General features: G+C 55.8%; 1 protein-coding gene and 2 non-coding genes across 3 annotated transcripts; all 3 read right to left on the bottom strand.

The window, feature by feature from the left end:
* Window positions 1–812: 812 nt before the first annotated feature.
* Window positions 813–24,630, bottom strand: LOC127036721 (uncharacterized). Its single transcript, XM_050927876.1, has 3 exons — window positions 24,599–24,630; window positions 23,360–23,877; window positions 813–1,217 (listed from the first exon to the last, which is right to left on the bottom strand). The coding sequence occupies exons 2-3, from the start codon at window positions 23,874–23,876 to the stop codon at window positions 1,012–1,014; spliced, it is 723 nt and encodes a 240-aa protein (XP_050783833.1). The 5' UTR covers window position 23,877; window positions 24,599–24,630; the 3' UTR covers window positions 813–1,011.
* TRNAQ-UUG (transfer RNA glutamine (anticodon UUG)) lies at window positions 18,306–18,377 on the bottom strand. Its single transcript has one exon. It is a non-coding gene; the product is annotated as a tRNA-Gln (tRNA).
* Window positions 20,677–20,749, bottom strand: TRNAF-GAA (transfer RNA phenylalanine (anticodon GAA)). The gene has a single exon. It is a non-coding gene; the product is annotated as a tRNA-Phe (tRNA).
* Window positions 24,631–24,894: the final 264 nt, after the last annotated feature.

Below are 24,894 nucleotides of genomic sequence, written 5' to 3' on the forward strand. Positions count from 1 at the left end.
CTCAACCCCTCATCCGTCCCCAATGTATGTCACACACACCCCTTCACCCATCTGCCTCACACACTCATCTATTTCCTCATGCATCCTGCTGTCCCTCTGACTGTCCCTGCAGTGCCCAGCACAAGGAGGCATAATGGACCCTGAGCAAGACTTTTGGGTGATGCAGTAAAGGAGCTAGCTGGTGATAAGGGGCATCTCTAATCCCAGCCCCACTTCTCCTCTGCCCAAAGCCATGACCGTGAGCCCACCCTTCTCAGTCTCAGACCTCATAGCCCCAAAGACATTACTGGCCACTCACGCTGTGACCCAGTTACAGCAATGAGGTCTTCCCAAAGATAGGGGGTGGGAGGAGCAACCCCCTTATCCTGGCAGGCAGGACACATCCTTCCCAGTATGGCAGAGACCCTGCCTGTGGGCAGATAGACCCAGCTGAGTCCATAGGAGACTGGGGAAGGGGGAGCAGAGAAAGAGAATGCGGGCAACTGAACATGACAGGTGTCCATGAAAGGAGAGACAGAGAGAGTTTGAGTGAAAGTTGGCCAACACAGAGAGAGAAACCTAGGAGGAAGAAAGAAATTCAGAACAGGGAGTCACCCTCATGGATCCAACTTTCTGCTAGGGAGCACACACCACTCCTCGCAAGAGAGATGATCAGCTCTCGCAAATGGCAACATCATCTCCCTTGAAGCCACAGATAGTCCGGAAACCCATACCCAGATAACGGGAAGTCCCTGCCTGGAGCCAGGAGGGCTGTGACCACAGCCCTTCCCAAACCAGATCCACATCTCACAGACAGAGACAGTTACTCATGTCCCAGTTGGGCAGCTCTTGCCTGGCATCAACAGGATTCACGCTGTCACTGCTCTTGATCACTTTCCATCTCACCTCAGGGCTGGACTCCATCCCCGCGACTTCTTTTCCCTTGGTATGAAACACAACACAAGAGGAAAAGAAAAAGCAATGGTGGTGAGGTTCCTCTTCTCGCTACTCCCGCACACCAGGGCTTCAGCTTCAACCCTCCTCCCATTCTGCCATCACAGCTACAATTAGAAATCTGAGCCCGGGGCTCACACCTGCTTGTCTCCCCAATCCTAGGCCCTGTCCAGCATGTCTCCCTCCACAGAACTTACCTGGCCTCATCTTACACTCCATCTTCATATTGCTCTTCTCCTTCCCATAGCTCCTGCTCTGCTCCTCAGACCTGTCTGTCCTCAGCTCTGCAGGCAGAGGGGAAGGGGCATGATGGAAACACACACGCCCCATTCCAGACACCACACAGCATCCACAGGGCTACCAAACACCTCATCTTCAGCCAAAACCACACCTCACCCCGAGGGAGCAAAAAGCCTTGTGAGCACAGCACACACAAGACAGGAAAAGATTAACACCCACACCCTGCCCAGCCAAAGTGGGAGCTTCCTGGCCACAGGTCCATAGGGCTCATGGATGGAGAAGTTTGCTGGGCTGTGGGGGTCTCTGAAGAAGTAGTTCAGCATGTGAGTGACTGGGATGTATGTGGGGGCCTGACTGTGGGTTGGGGTGTCCAGGAGGACCCCAGGGAAGGGAATAGAGGGATTAGGGATAGAGGAGGGTGGGGTTACCAACGTGCATTGTAGGAATGTGGGATTTAGAGAGCCCAGAGTGGATGGGTGTCGGTGGGTTGGATGACCCCACAGTTGTTGAAAAGGGGAACCTGGCAGGTGTGGGTGTAGCAGAGATTGAAGATGAGGAACCTCACACCCTGGGGATGGACTGAGGGAGTGGGGGGATGGGAAAGTGGGTTCCAGCAATGAAAAATGGGTTGGAGGCAATTAGGGGTGGGGTGCTGAGGACGGGGTTGGGGGGGAGGAGGAGGAAGGGGTGGTGGGGTGCTGAGAACGGGAAGGAGGATGTCAGGGGTGGGGCGAGAGGAGGAGGTCAGTGTCGGGGTGCTGAGGACGGAGGGGGAGGAGGAGGTCGGAGCGAAGGGAAAGGCCAGGTGGAGTGTACACGATGGGGGAGGGGATGCCGGGGGCTGAGGGATCCCCACAGATGGGGGTGGGGCTGGCAAGAGGGTCACAACAGATGGGGGGACACTGGGGGGCTGGTTGGGGGGGCATGAAGGGGCTGCTGGGGCCCTACAGAAGGAGAGGAGGGGGCGGTGCTGGCAGGAGAGTCACAGCGGATGGGTGGGACACTGGGGGGCAGGTTGGGGGAGGTTGAAGGCCCTGCAGCCCCAGGCTGCTGCTTGTGGGGCTGCTCCCAGGCAGCTTAGCGCCCCCCCCCCGCTGCCCTCCAGGCCCAGCTGGGGGGGGGGCGGGGTGAAGCCCTTTCACTCACGCTGCCTCTGCCCTGTGCCCCCCGCAGCCCGGCTCCCACGGGCCCGGGGCTGCTGCCGGGGCAGGGGCTGGGCCTGGCGCCTGGAACTGGGTGTCTGAGCCCCTGGTCCCCCCGTGTGGAGCCGCCTCTCCCCGTCCCGCCTCTGTGCTCCTCGGCCCGGCCCCGCCCCGCCCCCCGGCTGCCCCCGTTGGGGGGGGGCAGCGAAGCCTCGGGGCAGGAACCAGGCCTCCCCCCAGGGCTGCGTTAGACCAACCCCCAATCCCGGCCCCGCGGTGCAAATCTCTGTCCTGGCTGGAGGCGCCTGTTCAGTGCTGGCTCAGCGGGCGGCGCTCCGGGTCTGCGGCGGGTCCTGCGCTGGCTCCGGGTCTGCGGCAGCAGGTCCCTCAGCGCCGCCGCAGATCGGGAGCGAGTGCAGGAGCCGCCGCAGACTGGGAGCGCCGCCCGCTGAGCACCGCCCCGCAGGGTCTGTTTGTGTCCCTGCCGGGCCCAGCGAGACTGTTCGAATTGGGCCCCCGCCTCCCTAAAGCCGGCCAGGCTCGCCCCACCCACTAAGTCTGTCCCGCGCTCTCTCCACCAATCAGGGAGCGGGAGGGGCGCGGCGAACTGATGAGATACGGCCCCTCCTCCAATACAGGCCGCGTGTGATAGGGAGAACTACGCTTCCCAGTCTGCTCCGGGAGGGGGCACGTTACCTGAGCAACTGTGCGTCACTTCCGCTCTGAGACGAGCCATGAACTACAACTCCCAGCCTGCCCCGGGGCGCTTCCGTCCTCTCGAGACCAGGTGAGGGTAGGTCCCTGGGTCAACCTGACACACCCCCCAACTCCGCCCCCAGCCCCGCCCCCCGTGCAGTGTATTAACCTGCTCCGCGTGGGAACGTGCCGCGCCGCTTCGCCCCTTTCACCCCCCCGCACAAAGCAGATGATCGGGGCGGGGGCGGGAGCGGGAGCGCGGGGGGGCGGAGGCCGAGGACCTGGCGGGGGCGGCAGGTCAGTGCCGGGTCTGTCTCTGCCCGGTGACTTGGTACATTTGTCTGCACCGCGGGGATGTTCCCAGCGCCCCTTGTTCGCTGGGGCTTTAACCCCCCGTCTGGGTGTGAGCTGGTTTCTGGGTGTGTCCGATGAGCCTTGTAACCGGCTCCTTGTCACTCCCCGAACTCCCGCTGTGCCCGGCCACCGAGCCCCGTCCTCCTCCCTCGGGTGAGCCCGGATTTAACCCCCCCTGCAGTGGCAGTGTCACCCGCAGACAAACCTGCCACTGAACTGAATTAATCCTCCTCATTCCCCGAGCTCCGCCCTCCCCCCAAAGCCCTGCCCCTGCCCCCTCCTCCTGGGGTCCTGCCCCCACACTGCCCCTACCCCCGACGTCCGGGCCTCACATCACCTGTTCCCCTAATCCCTGCCCCATTCCCCAAAGCCCTGCCCCCCTCCTCCTGGGGTCCTGCCCCCACACTGCCCCTACCCCCGACGTCCTGGCCTCACGTCACCTGTTCCCCTAATCCCTGCCCCATTCCCCAAAGCCCTGCCCCTGCCCCCTCCTCCTGGGGTCCTGCCCCCACACTGCCCCTACCCCCGACGTCCTGGCCTCACGTCACCTGTTCCCCTAATCCCTGCCCCATTCCCCAGAGCCCTGCCCCTGCCCCTTCCTCCAAAGCTCCGCCTTCGCATTGCCCCTTTTCCCCAATACACCATCCTCACTCTGCCCCTTCCCCCAAATCCACACTCCTGCATTGTGCCTCCCCAATACACCCCTCCCCTGCACCCTTTCCCCAAGGTCCCACCCCCGCCCTCACATTGCCCCTTCTCCAGAGTTCCTGCCCTTGAGCTTCCCTTTCCCCCCGAGAGCCTGACCCTGCACTGCCCCTTCCCTCTGAGACCCTGCCCCTACACCACCCATTCACCCGAGGCCCTGTGCTCACATTGCCCTAAGACCCTGCCCCTGCACCGCCCCTTCCCCCTGAGATCCCGCCCCTACACCACCCATTCACCCGAGACCCTGTGCTCACATTGTCCTAAAACCCTGCCCCTGCACCACCTGTTCCCTCTAATCCCTTCCCCCGCATCGTCCCTTCCCCCGAGGTCCTGCCCCTTCCCCTAACCCCCATCTCTGCATCGTCCCTCCCCCCGAGGCCCTGCCCCTTCCCCTAACCCCCATCTCTGCATCGTCCCTTCCCCCGAGGCCCTGCCCCTTCGCCTAACCCCCATCTCTCCATCGTCCCTTCCCCCGAGGTCCTGCCCCTTCCCCTAACCCCCATCTCTGCATCGTCCCTTCCCCCGAGGCCCTGCCCCTTCCCCTAACCCCCATCTCTGCATCGTCCCTTCCCCCGAGGCCCTGCCCCTTCCCCTAACCCCCATCTCTGCATCGTCCCTTCCCCCGAGGCCCTGCCCCTTCCCCTAACCCCCATCTCTGCATCGTCCCTTCCCCCGAGGTCCTGCCCCTTCCCCTAACCCCCATCTCTGCATCGTACCTCCCCCCCGAGGTCCTGCCCCTTCCCCTAACCCCCATCTCTGCATCGCCCCTTCCCCCGAGGCCCTGCCCCATCGCCTAACCCCCATCTCTGCATCGTCCCTTCCCCCGAGGTCCTGCCCCTTCCCCTAACCCCCATCTCTGCATCGTCCCTTCCCCCGAGGCCCTGCCCCTTCCCCTAACCCCCATCTCTGCATCGTCCCTTCCCCCGAGGTCCTGCCCCTTCCCCTAACCTCCATCTCTGCATCGTCCCTTCCCCCGAGGCCCTGCCCCTTCCCCGAACCCCCATCTCTGCATCGTCCCTTCCCCCGAGGACCTGCCCCATCGCCTAACCCCCATCTCTCCATCGTCCCTTCCCTCGAGGCCCTGCCCCTTCCCCTAACCCCCATCTCTGCATCGTCCCTTCCCCCGAGGCCCTGCCCCTTCCCCTAACCCCCATCTCTGCATCGTCCCTTCCCCCGAGGCCCTGCCCCTTCGCCTAACCCCCATCTCTCCATCGTCCCTTCCCCCGAGGCCCTGCCCCTTCCCCTAACCCCCATCTCTGCATCGTCCCTTCCCCCGAGGCCCTGCCCCTTCCCCTTACCCCCATCTCTGCATCATCCGTTCCCCCGAGGCCCTGCCCCTTCCCCTAACCCCCATCTCTGCATCGTCCCTTCCCCCGAGGCCCTGCCCCTTCCCTAAACCCCATCTCTGCATCGCCCCTTCCCCCGAGGTCCTCCCCTCGCACCACCCCTACCCCCCGTCCCCGCATCTTTCCCTGAGACCTCACCCCTGCATCGCCCCTTCCCCCGAGACCCCGCCCCTGCACTGCCCCTCCCCCAGTCCCAGCCCCCCCCGGCCCTTTCCCTCTAGTCCCCACCCCTTCACCACCCATTCCCCTGAATCGTCATCCCTACATCACCTCTTTGCCTGAGACCCCGTCTACACCCTTCCCCTTTGGCCCGAGACCCTGCCCTCACACTGCCTCCTCCCGAAGTCCCCAATGCCACACTGCCCATTCTCCTGATTCCCTGCCCCCGCACCGCCCCTTCCCCCCGAGACCCTGCCCCTGCACCACCCATTCACCTGAAACCCCGCCCTTACACCACCCATTCACCTGGGACCCTGCCCTCACATTCCCCCGAGACCCTGCCCCTGCACCACTCATTCACCTGGGACCCCACCCTTACACCTCCCATTCACCGGGACCCCCTTTCACATTCCTCTGAGACCCTGCCCTCCCACTGCTACTTCTCCTAGGACCCTGCCCCTGCACCACCCATTCACCTGAGACCCCACCCTTACACCACCCATTCACCTGGGACCCTGCCCTCACATTCCCCTGAGACCCGGCCCTCCCACTGCTCCTTCTCCTGGGACCCCACCCCTGCACCACCCATTCACCTGAGACCCCACCCTTACACCACCCATTCACCTGGGACCCTGCCCTCACATTCCCCTGAGACCCCGCCCTCCCACTGCTCCTTCTCCTGGGACCCCGCCCCTCCACCACCCATTCACCTGAGACCCTGCCCTCACATTGCCCCGAGACCCCCCTGCACCACACATTCACCTGAGACCCCGCCCTCACATTGCCCCGAGACCCCCATGCACCACACATTCACCTGAGACCCCGCCCTCACATTGCCCCGAGACCCCGCCCTCCCACTGCTCCTTCTCCTGGGACCCTGCCCCTGCACCACCCATTCACCTGAGACCCCACCCTTACAGCACCCATTCACCTGGGACCCGCCCCCTCACATTCCTCTGAGACCCTGCCCTCCCACTGCTCCTTCTCCTGGGACCCCGCTCCTGCACTTCCCCTTCCCCTGAGGCCCCCCCTTGCACTGCCCCTTGCCCCGAGGCGCCCCCCCCTGCACCATCCAGTGACCCAGGAGCAGGCCAGACCTGGGAGTGAGGAGGCAGGAACATGCTTTGCTCTGCCACAGACTTCCTGGGTATCCTTGGGCACATCACTCAGCCTCTCTGGGCCTCAGTTCTCCCGTCTGGGAAATGGGGCTGGTGGCGCTTCCCACCCTCGCACGAGCCTGGGAGGAGAATTACCCTGCGAATTAGGAAGATGCTCAGATCCTGGAGTAACGGGGGAGGGGCTCAGGGGGAGCACACCTCCTGACCCTGGCTGGGCACCCCCGGTCCCTCGTAGCAGGGGGCTGTGCAGGAGGTTCTCCTTGCAACTATGAGTGGGTGTCTGGTGGGTGCTGTCACCTCTGCCAGAGACCCCCTAGGATCTCACTAGCTTCCTCTGCATGCGGGGAGGGGCTCCTACTTTCTGACTTGGGGGGACATTCTGTGATGTCAGAGCCCGTGGGGAGAGGGGTTCGAATCACGAATCCGGAGTGGCAGGGCAACCTCCTCCCCCAGTCAGATTCCACTAGGGGGCTGGGCTGGGACCTCTAGGGAGGGAGACACAGGAAAAAACAGCCGCCACTATGGAACCCACGAGTCCTGGCTCCCAGTCCCCCTGCTCTCACCTCTAGACCCAACTCTGCTCCCAGAGCCAGGGATAGAGCCCAACCCCCACCTGCTCTGACCATTAGACCCCACTCCCCTTTTAGGCTCGCTGCCTTTTCTATCCACGCACCACCTGTCCATCCCTTTGCTGCAGGTTTCTGAGGTGTCACCCCTGATCTGCACTCCCTCAGTGCAACCCAAGGCCTTTCCTCTCCCCAACCACATTTCCTCTCCCCCCTTGTGCTGGATCATCTGCTTGCCCCCCTGCCTCTTGCGGTGCGCTGTGCGGCATGGCTGGGGATTGTGCAATGGCCCAGCACCAGGCAAGGCAGAACGTAAACAACAGGCCCTGCCCCACCCCACCCCAACGGATCTGACTTCCAGGTGCATCAGAGCCCAGCGCCCTGCACCTGTGCCCCCCTGGCCCACAAGGGGTGAGCTGCAGTCCCCACCATGCTCTGCAGAGGGGAGAAGGGTCAAGCCAACCAGCCCATTTAGGATGGGGGAATCAACACCCTTTTTTCTGCACAGCCACTGACCATCAGCAGTATTCCTCCTTCTCCTCCCTCCTGTGCCTCGGTGCGACTAAATCTCTGCACCTAGACAGCCGGTCCATCTGCTGCACCTCAATCCCCCATGCCTGAGCCTCCCTGCCAAAGTCCTGCACCTGGTTCCATAGAATTAAGTCTCACATCTCGCTGGGAACTCGACTTCTTGTGCCCAGAGAGTCTCGGCCCCTGTCACTAGATGACCTAAGTCTGAGAAACACAGTGTCCGTCTTCTCTAAAGAAGTACTTGGAGAGGTTTTTCTTATGTCACCACATGGCCTAATGGATAAAACATCTGACTTTGGATCAGGTGATTGAGAGTTCGCGTCCCTTCATGGTTATGCGTGTGCAGTTTTACTATTGTGCTGAAAGTCCTGCTTCCTTCAGGGCTGGAACCTCTTCTTGGTCGCTCAGGCCAATGCTCTGGCTTCAGCTAGAGCCCCGGGAAGAAGTCGGGTGTTGGACATCCCAAAGGCTGGGACATGAGCCCCAAGTACTTCCAGTCTAGCCTTTGCTGTTCCTGACTTGCCAAAGAAACTGGGCAGCTGCCTGGGCTGGTGTGTAGAGCAGTTTCCCTCTTCCAAATATGTGCCTGTCCCGGTACTTGAGGGGGCTTGGTAAATAGCACCTTGGGAGCCTGGGTGTTTCTCTGCTTCTCGCCAGCTGGGGAAAAGCCTTTTGGGGTAAAATCTCCTGCCCCACTGCAAAAGTGAGCACTGTGAGTGGGAAGAGACAGAGGCCACACCGGTGGGCTGGCCCTGCTTTCCTACCTTCTTCTGATGTTGGCCACAGAGCATCAGCAGCCGCCTCGCCTGCTGGTCTGCGGGTGGCCTTCAGTGGGTGTTTGGAATGGCAGGGAGCAGGCTGGCTAGGGGTCTTTGTCACTGTCTGCTGGCCACACATATGCATGGTCCTCCCCTCTCCTGAACAGCCAGAGTTAGTCTGTGCTTGAAAGCAGGGACACAGGAGACTCAAAACAGGAGGGTGAGAAAGACTGAGAAAGGACCTATGAAGACAGCACACACTACAGTGACATTGCCTGGTGAAAGGATGTGGAGACACCAAGTTGCCCCATTTTTCCTGGTGCCCTACGCAGCTGCGTACTGCTGCGGCAGCCAGCCCGATCCCCCGGCTGGCTGAGACGGCCAGGAAAGCTGCCCCTGCTCCGCCTCTTCCCCAAAGCCCCCACTCCTGCTCTGCCCCCATGCTGCCTCTCCCCACCCCTGCTCCACTCCATTCCCCCCCCACTCCACCCCTTCCCCTTAGCTGCATCCCGGTGGACTGCAGGAGGGATCAGTCTCATCCTGCACTCTCCGGGCTCCGGGAAGTGGAACGACCTGGCCCCAGCCTGCTCTGCTCCACCAGCTCCCTGCTGCGGCGCTGGTGAGTGCTGGGGGGCGTTTCCCCCCACCGCCCAAGTTCCAAGGCTGGGAGCAGAGTGCAGCAGGCTGGGGCTGGATCACTCCACTTCCCACTGCCCCGTGAGTGTGGGGTCTGGCCTGCCCTGCAATTACCGGGCGGCGGGAAGTGGAGTGACCTGGCCCCAGCCTGCTCCGCTCTGCCAGCTCGGACTAGGGGACGGGGTGTTGTGTAGGGCACCAAAATGTCTAGGGACAACCCTGAATAGATTTTTCCACAGGGACCGATGGCTGTTAGAATAGAGCTATTCAGGCTGCTTGTACAGGCCTAGACTTTAAGAACTTAGGTGTATTTTTATCACTCAGCTAGTGACAGGGGTATAAAACAAAGAACCAAAGTCCCAGTCTGCCTGTCTGGGCCTTCTCTCCCTAGGAGAGTCTGAGCCCTTGTTCGTAGGTGTCATAAACTGATAGTTAAGGGTTAATGTCTCTTTTACCTGTAGAGGGTTAAGAAGCTCCATAAAGCTGGCTGACACCTGCCCAGGGGACCAATGGGGGACAGATACTTTCAAATCTTGGTGGAGGGAAGTCTTTGTTTGTGCTCTTTGTTTTGGGGGTTGTTTGCTCTTGGGACTAAGAGGGACCAGACGTCCATCCAGGCTCTCCAAATCTTTCTGAATCAGTCTCTCATGTTTCAAACTTGTAAGTAATTAGCCAGGCAAGGCATGTTAGTCTTATTTTTGTTTTCTCAACTTGTAAATGATCCTTGTTTGCTGAGAGGATTTTACCTCTGCTTGCTGTAACTTTGAACCTAAGGCTAGAGGGGTTTCCTCTGGGCTATATAAATCTGAAAAGTATTTTCCATCCTGATTTTACAGAGATGATTTTTATCTTTCTTTGTTTAATTAAAAGTTTTTTCTGTTATGAACCTGATTGATTTTTCCTTGTTTTAAGATCCAAGGGGATTGGGTCTGGACTCACCAGGGATTGGTAGGGGAAAAGGAGTGGGGATGGTTAATTTCTCCTTGTTTTAAGATCCAAGGGGTTTGGATCTGTGTTCACCAGGGAATTGGTGACGCCTCTCAAGGCTGCCCAGGGAGGGGAATGTTTTGGGGGGACAGGGAGTGATCCAGACACTAACTTCTGGATGGTGGCAGTGTTACCATATCTAAGCTAGTAATTAAGCTTAGAAGGGTCCATGCAGGTCCCCCACATCTGTACCCTAAAGTTCAGAGTGGGGAAAAAACCTTGACAGTAGGCTAAGGCCTTTGGCTAAGCAGCAGGGGCAGCCATACACTGGGAAGTGAACGGTCACATCCTCACCACCCAAACCCGTCACACTGAACTAAGGTGGGGTTGGGCTGTTAGGAAGATGATCCTGTCCCAATAGTGCCCATCACCACCAGATAAAGAAACAGATCTTAAGGGAGCATCCGGTCTGGCAAGAAATCTCTTCTCAATGGTTGTGGTTGTGAAACCGTCATTTCTGTAGAGTTTATCTTTATGGCCCCTGCTTTTCTGTTGTCAATCTGTCTGGTCCTCTAATTCTTTCTGTCTGCTGCAGAATTAATTTTACTGGGTGTAAGTTAATTAGGGGAGTGGGATGTAATTGGTTAGAGAATTCTGTTACAATAGGTTAGAACTGGTTAATTACATTTCAGTAAAATGATTGGTTAAGGTCTCGCTGAGAATATTACTGTATAAACTGGGGTCAAACAGGCAGTGGGCGGGGAAATTGGAATCATGCTTGCTAACGGGGGGATGGGATTAGGGAACGGGGAACAGGGACACAGGCAAGGCTCTGGACTGTCGGAGCTGGGAAGGGGGACGTGAGGTAAACACTCTGCAGTGTCAGAGCTCATAGACTCATAGACTTTAAGGTCAGAAGGGACCATTATGATCGTCTAGTCCGACCTCCTGCACAACGCAGGCCACAGACTCTCACCCACCCACTCCTGTAACAAACCCCTGACCTATGTCTGAGCTATTGAAGTCCTCAGCTCGTTGTTTAAAGACTTCAAGGTGCAGAGAATCCTCCAGCAAGTGACCCGTGCCCGAAGCTGCAGAGAAAGGTGAAAACCCCCCAGGATCTCTGCCAATCTGCCCTGGAGGAAAATTCCTTCCTGACCCCAGATAGACTCATAGACTCTAGGACTGGAAGGGACCTCAAGAGGTCATAGAGTCCAGTCCCCTGCCCTCATGGCAGGACCAAATACTGTCTAAACCATCCCTGATAGACATTTATCTAACCTACTCTTAAATATCTCCAGAGATGGAGATTCCACAACTTCCCTAGGCAATCTATTCCAGTGTTTAACTACCCTGACAGTTAGGAATTTTTTCCTAATGTCCAACCTAAATCTCCCTTGCTGCAGTTTAAGCCCATTGCTTCTTGTTCTATCATTGGAGGCTAAGGTGAACAAGTTTTCTCCCTCCTCCTGATGACACCCTTTTAGATACCTGAAAACTGCTATCATGTCCCCTCTCAGTCTTCTCTTTTCCAAACTAAACAAACCCAATTCCTTCAGCCTTCCTTCATAGGTCATGTTCTCAAGACCTTTAATCATTCTTGTTGCTCTTCTCTGGACCCTCTCCAATTTCTCCACATCTTTCTTGAAATGCGGTGCCCAGAACTGGACACAATACTCCAGTTGAGGCCTAACCAGCGCAGAGTAAAGCGGAAGAATGACTTTTCGTGTCTTGTTTACAACACACCTGTTAATGCATCCCAGAATCACGTTTGCTTTTTTTGCAACAGTATCACACTGTTGACTCATATTAAGCTTGTGGTCCACTATGACCCCTAGATCTCTTTCTGCCATACTCCTTCCTAGACAGTCTCTTCCCATTCTGTATGTGTGAAACTGATTGTTCCTTCCTAAGTGGAGCACTTTGCATTTATCTTTATTGAACTTCATCCTGTTTACCTCAGACCATTTCTCCAACTTGTCCAGATCATTTTGAATTTTGACCCTGTCCTCCAAAGCAGTTGCAATCCCTCCCAGTTTGGTATCGTCCGCAAACTTAATAAGCGTACTTTCTATGCCAACATCTAAATCGTTGATGAAGATATTGAACAGAACCGGTCCCAAAACAGACCCCTGCGGAACCCCACTTGTTATACCTTTCCAGCAGGATTGGGAGCCATTAACAACTACTCTCTGAGTACGGTTATCCAGCCAGTTATGCACCCACCTTATAGTAGCCCCATCTAAATTGTACTTTCCTAGCTTATCTATAAGAATATCATGTGAGACTGTATCAAATGCCTTGCTGAAGTCTAGATATATCACATCCACCGCTTCTCCCTTATCCACAAGGCTCGTTATCCTATCAAAGAATGTTATCAGATTAGTTTGACACGATTTGTTCTTTACAAATCCATGCTGGCTATTCCCTATCACCTTACCACCTTCCAAGTGTTTGGAGATGATTTCTTTGATTACCTGCTCCATTATCTTCCCTGGCACAGAAGTTAAACTAACTGGTCTGTAGTTTCCTGGGTTGTTTTTATTTCCCTTTTTATAGATGGACACTATATTTGCCCCCTTCCAGTCTTCTGGAATCTCCCCCGTCTCCCATGATTTCCCAAAGATAATAGCTAGAGGCTCAGATACCTCTTCTATTAACTCCTTGAGTATTCTAGGATGCATTTCATCAGGCCCTGGTGACTTGCAGGCATCTAACTTTTCTAAGTGATTTTTTACTTGCTCTTTCCTTATTTTCTCTTCTAAACCTACCCTCTTCCCGTAAGCATTCACTATACTAGGCATTCCTTCAGACTTCTCAGTGAAGACCGAAACAAAGAAGTCATTAAGCATCTCTGCCATTTCCAAGTCTCCCGTTACTGTTACCCCCTCCTCATTGAGCAGTGGGCCTACCCTGTCCTTAGTCTTCCTCTTGCTTCTAATGTATTGATAAAAAGTCTTCTTGTTACCCTTTATTCCCATAGCTAGTTTGAGTTCATTTTGTGCCTTTGCTTTTCTAATCTTGCCTCTGCACTCCTATGTTATTTGCCTATATTCATCCTTCGTGATCTGACCTAGTTTCCATTTTTTATATGACGCCTTTTTATTTTGTAGGTCACGCAAGATCTCAAGGGTAAGCCAAGGTGGTCTTTTGCCACATTTTCTATCTTTCCTAACCATCGGAATAACTTGCCTTTGGGCTCTTAATAGCGTCCCTTTGAAAAACTGCCAACTTTCCTCAGTTGTTTTTCCCCTCAGTCTTAATTCCCATGGGACCTTGCCTATCAGCTCTCTGAGCTTACCAAAATCTGCCTTCCTGAAATCCATTGTCTCTATTCTGCTGTACTCCCTTCTACCCTTCCTTAGAATTGCAAATTCTATGATTTCATGATCACTTTCACCCAAGCTTCCTTCTACTTTCAAATTCTCAACAAGTTCCTCCCTATTTGTTAAAATCAAGTCTAGAACAGCTTCCCCCCTAGTAGCTTTTTCAACTTTCTGAAATAAAAAGTTGTCTGCAATGCAGTCCAGGAACTTATTGGATAGTCTGTGCCCCGCGGTGTTATTTTCCCAACATATATCTGGATAGTTGAAGTCCCCCATCACCACCAAATCTTGGGCTTTGGATGATTTTGTTAGTTGTTTGAAAAAAGCCTCATCCACCTCTTCCGCCTGATTAGGTGGCCTGTAGTAGACTCCCAGCACAACATCACCTGTGTTTTTTACCCCTTTTAGCCTAACCCAGAGACTCTCCACCCTTCCGTCTCCTATGTCCATCTCCACCTCAGTCCAAGTGTGTACATTTTTAATATATAAGGCAACACCTCCTCCCTTTTTCCCCTGTCTATCCTTCCTGAGCAAACTATACCCATCCACACCAACATTCCAGTCGTGTGTATTATCCCACCAAGTTTCAGTAATGCCAATAATGTCATAGTTGTATTTATTTATTAGCACTTCCAGTTCTTCCTGCTTATTACCCATACTTCTCGCATTTGTATAAAGGCATCTAAGATACTGGTTTGATTTTGCCTCCCAGCTTTGCCCTGACCCTCCTTCCTCTCTGCCATTATAGCCCGTGCTCCCTCCTGTTTCCAACCCATCTCCCAGGTCTTGTTCCCCACTTACCTGTGGGCTTTGCTCACCTGTCCCCGTCGAACCTAGTTTAAAGCCCTCCTTACCAGGTTAGATATGGTGATCAGCAAAACCCTGAGCATGTGGGCAAGACTCACCAGCAGGACACCCAGGAAAGAATTGTCTGTAGGGATGTGGGGTAAACGCTCTGTGGTGTCAGAGCAGGATAGGGAACACTGGGGAACGGACTCTGTCCGTGTATAGAGATCAGCCTGACTGGTGTGAAGGGCTTTGGAATCTGCTTGCTTGGAAACTAACCCCAGTAAACATCCTTCTGTCTGCGCTTCGGACTTCTGGTCTTTTGCTGCTTGCTGTCTGTGTGACAAGAGCCAGGGAAGCGGGCAGGGGAAGGGAAAGCCCTCTAACAATGGCTCCTTGCTCCTCTCCCTCCAGGCTCAGGGGTCAAGGATGGGCAGGACTCCAGGCTCTGCTTGAGGGATCCTGGCACAGGGGCTGGTGGGGGAGAAAGGATTGTAGATTCTGACCTGCACTCTGGAGAAAAGGTAATAAGTGAAGGAGTATTTTTGATTCTTACGTTGCTTCAATGTCCCCAGGGCTAGAATTCTACATTCCATAGGGCCAAATGAGGGGGTGAAGCCATTTGGCTAATGAAAACCAGTGATCCAGGAGAGGTTTGCACTCACAACCTCGTCACTGCCCTATAAGTACTGTGTGCTAATCAATTGTGCCACTGGAGCACCTGTTAATTCCTAGTCTCTCAGTCCCCTAGGTTGATAAAGGCAAGGAGTGACCCCAAAACATTCTCAGTGGGGTTAGGAGCTGGTATCAACAAGCGTTGTACTTGGTGGGGTGGATTCTTCTTAAGGCTTCCAGGCACCATTTGACCCTTTTGTTCGTCCCTGTGTAATAATAGAGCTGACTGAGACTCACTGTAGAGTCTTGCTGCAGACCAACAGATCTGAAATCACTGATCACCAGGTCTGAGCATTCGTCCTGCTTTGGGACAGTGTCTCTCATCCAACAAACTGCCCAGTCTGCGCTAGCAGTGAGGCTCCCTCACTAACAGCTGAAATCAGGGAGAGCTGTGTGAAGTGCTGGGACCCAGGGGTGCCTGAACAGGGGCGAACAACACCCCAGGACTTTTAAAAATGGGAGGGCTCTGCCTTGCCACTTTGTAATGACCGTAAGAGTGAGTGAGGATGGGGAGGGGGCCGAGAGCAGTGAGCGGGAGGAGGGGTCTTGGGGGAAGAGGCAGGGTAGGAATGGAGGTTAGCAGGAGGGGTGTGGGGAGAGGACTGCCCACAGCAAGTAATGGGGGTGGGGGCATGCAGGGGAACTGCTCCCTGTCCCAGCTCACCTCTGCTCCGTCTTCTCCCCTGAGCACGCTGCCCCCCTCTCTAATTCTCCTCCCCTCCCAGGCTTGCCGCACTAAACAGCTGATTAGCACCGCAAGTCTGGGAGGTGGGAGAAGTGGAGCGGCACCAGCGTGCTCAGAGGAGAAGGCAGAGGGGAGGTGAGCTGGGTTGGGGAGCTGCTGCAGGGGGGGCTGCCTGGCTCTTTGCCATGGCCCCCACCCCTGCTCCGCCCCAGCCCTGCCCCCCCGCCCCTCCGCCCCTGCACTCACTGCATGGTCCATTCCTCTGGCTCCCAGCCATGCTGCCGGCGAGTGCTGTGGGGCAGTTCCCCTCTCTCCCCAAACTTGGGAGCCAGGGGAGCAGAGCAGGCTGATGCCCCAGACCTGTGTGTGGGGAAGCAGAGGGGGGCTGGTCCCAGGCCTCTGTGGGTGACAGGGGGTTGGCTACTTCCTGCAGGAAGTGGAGTGACCCGGCCCCAGCCTGCTATTGCACAATCCCCAGCCACGCTGCACAGCATGCCCCAAGAGGGAGTGGGGGGCCAAGCAGATGATCCAGCGCGAGGGGGTCATTCTCATTGGTAGCTGTCCAGTGGCAGTGAGTTCAACAGGCCTTGGCACATGCTGTGTGGGGCAGGAGGTCCTTGTATTTGGAGCAGTGGGAGTGAACTGCGTGCAGTTGTGTCTCTGAGCACAACTGTGAATGTTATGGTGTGTGTGTGGGGTTATTGTGAGGGTGGCTGGGGGTGTGAATGTTTCTCTCTCTGGGGGTTGGACTAACATGTCCCTCTGGGTGTGTTGTATGTGAGTATTCTTGGGATTGTGTGAGTCCCTTTGTGTGTGTGTGTGTTTGTGTCACTTGCTGCAGAATACAAAATCCTGCAAAGCCATTTCCTACTGGTTAGCCTAGCAACACACTGATACAGTGTCACAGATGCACACACACACAGAGCAGGGCTCAGCAGAAGGCAGCAGGGACACACACGTCTCCCCTGGGCCAGCTTGCGGTGCCAATCAGCTGTTTAGTGCGACAAGCATAGGAGGGGAGGAGAATTAGAGTGGGGGCGGCGTGCTCAGGGGAGAAAACAGAGCAGAGGTGAGCTGGGACAGGAAGCGGTTCCTCTGCACGCCCCCGCCCTTGTTACTTGCTGCGGGAAGCCCTCTCCCCGCACGCCCCCAAGCCCCCTCCCCAGCTTACCTCCTCTCCACTGCCTCATCTGAGTGTGGCTTTTGGTTCCCCCAAACACTTGGCACCCTAGGCAGCTGACTAGTTCGCCTAGTGGTTGCACCGGTCCTGGACACTGCCTATCAGCAGGATTCCTCCTCCTCCTCCTCAGTAAGATTAAATCTCCGCAGCTAGACAGCTGGTGCATCTGCTGCACCACAGTCCCCCATGCCTGAGCCTCCCTGCCAAAGCCCTGCACCCGGCTCCAGAGAATTAAGTCTCACATCTCACTGGGAACTCGACTTCTTGTGCTCAGAGAGTCTCGGCCCCCCTCAGTAGCTGACCTGAGAAACACAGCGTCTGCAAAAGCAGCAAAGAGTCATGTGGCACTTTATAGACTAACAGACATATTGGAGCATGAGCTTTCGTGGGTGAATCCCCACTTCGTTGGATGCGTCAGTGTTTGCCTTTTCCAAAGAAGTGCCTGGAGTGCCTTTTTTTATGTGACCTCGTGGCCTAATGGATAAGGTATCTGATTTCGGATCAGGGGATTGAGAGTTTGAGTCCCTTCGTGGTTGTGCTTGTGCAGCTTTACCTTTGGACTAAAAGTCCTGCTCCCTTCAGGGCTGAAACCTCTTCTTGGCTGCTCAGGCCAATGCTCTGGCTTCAGCTAGAGCCCTGGGAAGGAGTTGGGGGGAATGGGCATCACAAAGGCTGGGGCAGGAGCCCCAGGTGCTTCCAGTGTAGCCTTTGCCCTTCCTGACTTGCCAAAGAAAATGGGCAGCTGCCCAGGCTAGTGTGTAGAGCAGTTTCCCTCTTCCAAATGTGCGCCAGTCTCTGTGTTTGAGGTGGTTTGCTACATGGAGTCTGGGTGTTTCTCTGCTTCTCGCCAGCTGGAGAAAAGCCTCTTGGGGTAAAATCTCCTGCCCCATGGCAAAAGTGAGCACCTTGAGTGGGAATGGTAAGAGGCCCCACCAGGGGGACTGGCCCTGCTTTCCTACCCTCTTCGATAACGGCCACAGAGCATCAGCAGCTGCCTCGCATGCTGGTCTGTGGGTGGCCTTCAGTGGGTGTTTGGCATGGCAGGGAGCAGGCTGGCTGAGTGTTTTTGTGCCTGTCTGAAGGCCACACATAGGCATGGTCCTGCCCTCCTCTTGCCCTGTCCTCGGTTGTTGTGTGGCTTTTAAGCCTTCCCTTGGAACTGTCAGCGCCAGCCGCCTCTGCTCTAGGTGCCCAGAGGAGGAGAGGTGTGCTGGGCTCCAGCCTGGGAAGCCTGGCCCTGGCACTCCTTCCTTTAAATGCCATGTGGGCAAGAGGAAGAGCTGCAGCTACAGGGACCAAAGTTGTGGACATCAGATGAAGCAGCAAGAAATCAAACCATCAGATCAACCTGCAGGAATCTAGCCAGACTGTTAAGTTCTAGGACCCCACCCTATAGCGGCCAGCTGGACCAAAGACCTATCTCCAGTGGGCATCAGTGACCCATGAGGAAGAGAAAAAAAACCTTGCTGAAGTTTACCCAGGTAGAAAGTAACTATACACATTGAGCTCCAAGACTTTGCAGCAAACTACAATATCTGCCAGAGGTCCCACTGAGATTTGAACTCAGATTCCAGGATTCAAAGTCCTGAGTGCTGCCCATTGCACCATGGAACCTGCTCCCATTTTGTTTTCTAGACCCCTGTGTCTCTCGGCTGACTGGTTTGCACTCTGCACTTATTGCTTCCCACCAGCGGCTTCCTCTCGCAGGACTCTCTCTCCTCCTCCAGCGACTGTTGTCCTGCACTATGGGATCCGCGGATCCTGACCTGAGTCCCCACATCCCCCTGCTTGGTCTCCATTCCCTGCAGGCTGCAAAAATGTCAGGGGAGGACGCCCCTCCCTTCACTCGGTGCTCCCGCTCATATCAGCCAGCTGCAGCCTCATCTCATGGAACTCGGGCAGATGTCACTTGATCCGGTTGTACAGTCACAAGATCACTGGCTCCCCAGCATGGATGCTCTTGTGGAAATCCCACAGGCAACACTGCAGGACTTGGCACCATTGGTTTCTTTGATATTGCAGTGTTTGCCTGACCGCTGGAACAAAGCCGCCAACTCCTCCCTCACCGACTTCCATCAATCCCTCTGGTTGCCATAGAACCCTCTGATGCTTTCCTGTTCTGCCAACACCGCCAGGCCTCACCCCCCTGCTCCTTTATCTTGCAAGCTCTGGATGTTCAGCTTCCAATGTCCTCTGCCCTGGGTCAGGGACAGGGACAGCTCCAGGCACCAGCGCAGCAAGTGCATGCCTGGGACTGCAAGCTGTAGGGAATGGCCTGCCAGTCACTGTGAGGGTGGCAGTCAGGCTGCCTTCAGCAGCATGCCTGCAGGAGGTCCTCTGGTAATGTGGATGTTGCCTCTCTCCTGATTCCTGAGGAAAGGAACCTTTCCAGGAAATGGCCATGGATTCTGGGAATCTGCATGTGGCTGGTGGAGAAGCACCAGGAATCATTTGGCTCCTGGCATACAAGGCAATTTAAAACTGGGTGCCCAGACAGGGGCTTGAACCCTGGATCCTCAGATTAAGAGCTTGATGTGCTACCAACTGAGCTAGTTGAGACCACCTTCCCCGTTCACCCCAAGAGCGAGCAGATAGGCAAAAGAGAGGCAAAAAATGTCCCCAGAACCCCTCCTCTTTTTCTGCACAGCCGCTGACTGTCAGCAGGATTACTCCTCCTCCTCCCTTCTGTGCCTCAGTGTGACTAAATCTCCACACCTAGACAGCCGGTCCATCCGCTGCACCCCAATCCCCCATGCCTGAGCCTCCCTTCCAAAGCCCTGCACCTGGATTCATAGAATTAAGTCTCACTTGTTGCTGGGAACTCGACTTCTTGTGCCCAGAGAGTCTCAGCCCCCCTCAGTAGATGACCTGAGAAACACAGTGTCTGCCTTTTCCAAAGAAGTGCTTGGAGGGTCTTTTCTTATGTTACCATGTGGCCTAACGGATAAGGCGTCTGAGTATGGATCAGAAGATTGAGGGTTTGAGTTTCTAGGTGGTTGTGTTTCTGCAGTTTTACTATTGTGCTGAACGTCCTGCTCCCTTCAGGGCTGGAACCTCTTCTTGGATGCTCAGGCCAATGCTCTGGCTTCAGCTAGAGCCTGGGAAGGAGTTGGGGGTTGGGTGTCACAAAGGCTGCGGCAGGAGCCCCCGGTGCTTCCAGTCTAGCCTTTGCCCTTCCTGACTTACCAAAGAAAGTGGGCGGCAGCCTGGGCTAGCGTGTGCACCTGTCCCTGTGCTGGAGGGTACTTGCTACATAGCGTCTTGGGAGCCTGGGTGTTTCTCTGCTTCTTGCCAGCTTGGGAAAAGCCTCTTGGGGTAAAATCTCCTGGCCCACAGCAAAAGTGAATACCTTGAGTGGGACCAGTCAGAGGCCCCACCATGGGGGCTGGCCCTGGGCCCTGCTTTCCTACTATCTTCTGATGTTGGCTACAGAGCATCAGCAGCCGCTCTGCATGCTGGTGACCTTCAGTGGGTGTTTGGCATGGCAGGGAGCAGCCTGTCTGAAGGCCACACCTAGATATGGTCCTGCCCTCAGTTGCTCTGTGGCTTTTAAGCCTTCCCTTGGAGCTGTCAGCACCAGCTGCCCAGAGGAGGAGAGGTGTGTGGGGTCACATTTACAGATGCCCCTTCCTTGGTACTGCTCTTGCTCAGCTGCACAGAAGAGTTTTCATCCCCAACCCCTGCTTAGCAGCCCTCTGGCACCATTCCTGAGGCTGCCCTGCCTCACTTTCTTCCCACCATGTTGGGAAAGACAGCTCTCATCATTAAAGGTCAGATGGGCCAACTAGGGGCAAGTAAGCCCCTTCTGTGTTTTCCTACTGCAGATCCCAAGGTCAGGAACTCACCTTGGGTGGAGGCACTGCTGTGCTCCCAGAGAGCAAGCCATCTCTGCACAAAGCATAATGACAGGGACTGCCAAAGCCCAGGATTGAACCAGGAACCTTTAGATCTTCAGTCTAACGCTCTCCCAACTGAGCTACTTTGGCAGTTGCATGACAGTGTTTTGGCCTGTTGCTTCTCTATCTGGGATGTTTTTGTCAGCAGTCGCACACAAAAAGGACAGGAAAAGAATGGCTGCTTCACACCCCCACTGGAGGAACCCAGCGCCCTTAGCTGTGGTGAGTAAGAAGTGTCTGTTAGCTGACAGGGCCTGTCCTCCAGGAGCTGGAACAGTAGCTGCCACCTCACCCTTGGCTCCAGGCTGTGAGAAATGCTCATTGCCTGGCTGCATGGGCGGATGTTGCTCCGTGCTCTGGAGAGCGTCTGTATAGGTCTTTCAACCCCCCGTCTTCAATGAGACAGTCTGGTAAGGTCTCAAGTGTCCCCTCCGGCCTGGCAGCTGAGAGTCTGTGCAGACATCAACCCCCCTGCCAGCCCCAGAGCCAGCAGCAGCGCCAGGCCCCCCCCCCCAGCACCACAGGGGCACTCAATGCACTTGCTGTGGGGAAATGGCTCCTTAGTGTCCAGCTGCTAGAGTGAGAGTCAGGAGAGAGCAGTGTCTGGCTCACCTTGGGGGAGAGAAGAGACCTGATGAGTGCGGATCTCCCTCAGCCTCCCCCGCAATGCTGGTCAGTTGTATTGTCACTGTGATAGTGAGCGCTTCCCTTCAGGGCCGGGCCTAGAGGGGTCCGGGGCAAATCCCATGGAGTCACTGACTTGGCTCCTTTCACACACTAGAGAGAGGAGCAGAACCAGGGTTATGGCTGATCTATGGGGCACTAGGTGAGTGGCAGAGGCTACAGGCACTGAGAGTTTGCCTGACACCTCAGGGACACAGGGGGTGGTGGTGTCCCAGGCATCTCTATGAAAGGAGCAGAAGAGGATTTACTTGGGGTGGGGAGAGACTTGAGAGTGTCTCAGGGGGTTGTACACAGGGAATTGCTCGGATAAGATACTGGCTAAAACACAGGCTTCACTGGGAGCAGGATTTGAACCTGCGCAGAGAAACCCTATTGGATTTTAACTCCGACACCTTAACCACTCAGCCATCACAGCTGAAGTGTAACGGTGCCCCAATGCCAGAGAAACTGGTAAAGAATCACAATGACCAGGTGTGAAGTCATCTGAACTACAGAATTCCCACTGCAAACCTGGCTCCCAAAGCACAGGGGGGATTTGGGTTTGTTCTCTTTGCTTAGCCATGTGCAGTCGCACAGAGAGTGCGTTGAAAAGTCTCCCCTCCCACAGAGCGGGAATAGGAAATTATTCTCAACTTGAAGCCTGATGCGAATGAGGATGTCTGGACCACAGGGCTTGGGACTGACCTTTGCTATAGAAACCAGTGACACACGGAACCAGGCTAAGGAAAATGTTTCCTGGAGTCAATAACTGGATTAGCAGCAGTATTGTGCAGAGAAATGTCTCACAAGAGGAGACAGCACATTGGTGGTTTGGTAGCAGAAGTCACAGCTACAGCAGGGGAGGTCTAGCTTTGGTTTCTGGCCAACAGAGGAAGGAGTTTTATTATCTCCAAATTTCAGTAGAAAAATTCAGACCCAAACTGTGTGTGGTGGGAGTTTCTCTGGTTTCGTTTGTTTTTCTCATTTGAAATGTCCGTGATCATTTTTCTGGGAAAACTATTTGGACAAGGCAAAGGAAGAGTTAGAACAATTACAAATCTCCATGGGAGTAAAGAGGGTCTCTCAGCACCAGGGGAGGGGTCGAGATTTTCATGGAAGGGAGCTGAGGAGATAAATGAGAGGCTTTTGCTCCAGCAAAGGGAGCGGCTTGGGAGTTTCATTTTTACCAAGTGAATCCCCCGCCCCCCACACACACACAGCTTCCCTGCTGCTGCTACCCCAGCTCAAATCTCACTGACACCCCCAGCATGTGACCTACAGCTTTCTCCTGACAAAGCCCTTATCTATCAGAGACAAAATCCCCTCATCTGCCCCTTCTCCCAGCTCAGCCCTCTGCCCCCAGAGCCCAGGACAACCCTGACCTAGCCATGCCGGGGGGTTGGGCTTAATCTTCAAGGTCGAGCGCAAAATCTTCAGCCGGGGATGTTTCGCTCCCTTCCCACCTCGGCCCAAGCGGCAAGGGGGAAATGGATGAGACACGCCGGCTGGAAGACACCTCTCTCCCACTTCTCTATAGCCTTCTGTGACGTTATTAATATGAACTGGGACAGTAGGGATCATTGTTGCCACCACAGTTATATATGTGCAGCAAATATTGTGCAAAGGTTGTCGTGTGAGGTGTCTATGACAAGGTTATGATTTGCTGGTTATAATTTTGCTGGCTGTGCGTTCCATTTTTGTATTTGAAGTTATGAATATGGGCTATGTACTTGTATCTCAAATGTATTTGATTCCAAGTAGCCTCAGTGTCATCAGCCCCCAAGTCTTTCAGGAGTCCATAGCAAAGAGACCCCTCCACCCACAATCCTGGACTCCTTGGGAGGTGCCTCCCACACTCCCCCCCCAACCCAATGGGGCATCAAGGATTAAAGTGGCAGCATCTGGTGTCAGTGGGGTTCAGTGGCTCAGGCCAGACACCTGAGCTGGGGACCCACCCCCATAGCACTGCTCGAGGGCCTGGGCCCGGAGTGTTCACAGCCCCTTCCTTACCCCTCCGAGCCCAGCCGGGCTCCTCACCTGGAATAAAGCAGAAGCGTCTGTCGGCCTCGCTGCTGTCCAAGTTCCAGGTGCTGCTGTTGTCCCACAGGAAGCGGGCCGAGCTGCTGGGGCTGGGAGAGGGATCCTCCACCTCCTGCCCTGGGAAGGCTGGAAGGTCCCCACTGACCGGGCAGGGCGATGCCTCCTGCTGGAAATCGGGGCTGGGCTCCTGGGGCTGCTGCTGCCCACACAACAAGCCCCAGAACCACCCTGCCCGGTTCTGCACCAGGGCTGGGTCCTGCTTGCCCAGCTGCATCCTGGCCCAGCTCCATTTTGGCCTTGACGGTGCCTCTCCCACCTCGGCGCCTGCACCGGGAGCAGGTTTCCTCTTCCAGAAGGCTGGGCACTTCCACCTCTGGGCCCGGCCGCGAGCTCCTTCCCCGCCATTGGGGACGGTTGGGCCGCTCGGCTCCTGGGGAAGATGGCAGCTGCTTTCCACAGGCTCTGGGGCCGCCTGCAGAGCCTTCTTCCTGAACATCCTCAGGAGCCTGGCCATCCTGGAACCGAGCGGGGAGCAGATGTGAGTCTGGGGTCAAGGCAGCCTCTCACTAACCAACTTGTTTGGTCTCTCCCCATCCCTGCCCCAGCCAGAGCAGCTCCTCCTCCCCCCACGGGGGAGCAGGGAGTGCAAGCTACACACACTGGCAGGAGTTCATTGCATGATCTGCTCCCCCTCAACCTTCCCCCTCGTCATCCCTGGGGCTGCAAGAACCGGGGAGTCTCGTCGTTTTCGAGCACTGGGGTCAGTCACAAAGACCACTGGTCACTTTGGACAAGCTGTTCCCTCCTGCCAGCCCAGGACACACTCACACTTCCTCCCACCCATTCCCCACCCAGGCTAGAGAAGGAACAGAACTCAGGAGTCCAGACTTCTCCTGGGAAACCATTCCCACTTCAAAGTCTCTAGACATAGCAAGGCCAGGGCCCCTTCGTTTCCCATTGATTTCAATGCTCAGCAGCTCCCCGGGTCCGGCCCAGCTCAGAGACTCTCAGACTGGGGAACAGTCTCCCACAAGGGAAGGGCTGGGAGCCCCATTGCTGGGACCTTGCCAAACACGCTGGAGACGGCTCTGGAGAAGCCCCTCCCCAGTCTGAGAGTGAGGGGCTTCTGGGGGCTATTTGCAAAACTAATGTCCTTTGGGAGAGATTCTCTCCCCCTCTTTCTGCCTCTCCCCAGACAGACAGGGGATGCCACCATGGAGCCCTAATGCCACTCACTTGCTCTGGTGATGAAGCGATGGATGGAGGATGTTCAATGTCATCCCTCACCCTTCTCCTCGCTCTCCAAGCCCAAGACAGGCTGGAGAGGAGGGTGGTGACCTGAGGAGTTACCCTGCCCAGCCAGCAGGCAGGGTGATGACACTGGGCGATCAGCTGGCTGTGAAAACAAGAGTCTGTCTTATTGCCAGGGAAAGGAGAAACTTGGCCAGCAGCAGGGGGTGCAGAACATCACCCTAGTGCAGGGGTGACAGCGCCTCCAGGATCCTGAAATCCCAGCACTTTACACACCTTCC

Source organism: Gopherus flavomarginatus, chromosome 18 (genome assembly GCF_025201925.1).
Source record: "Gopherus flavomarginatus isolate rGopFla2 chromosome 18, rGopFla2.mat.asm, whole genome shotgun sequence".
NCBI classification, from domain to species: Eukaryota; Metazoa; Chordata; order Testudines; family Testudinidae; genus Gopherus; species Gopherus flavomarginatus.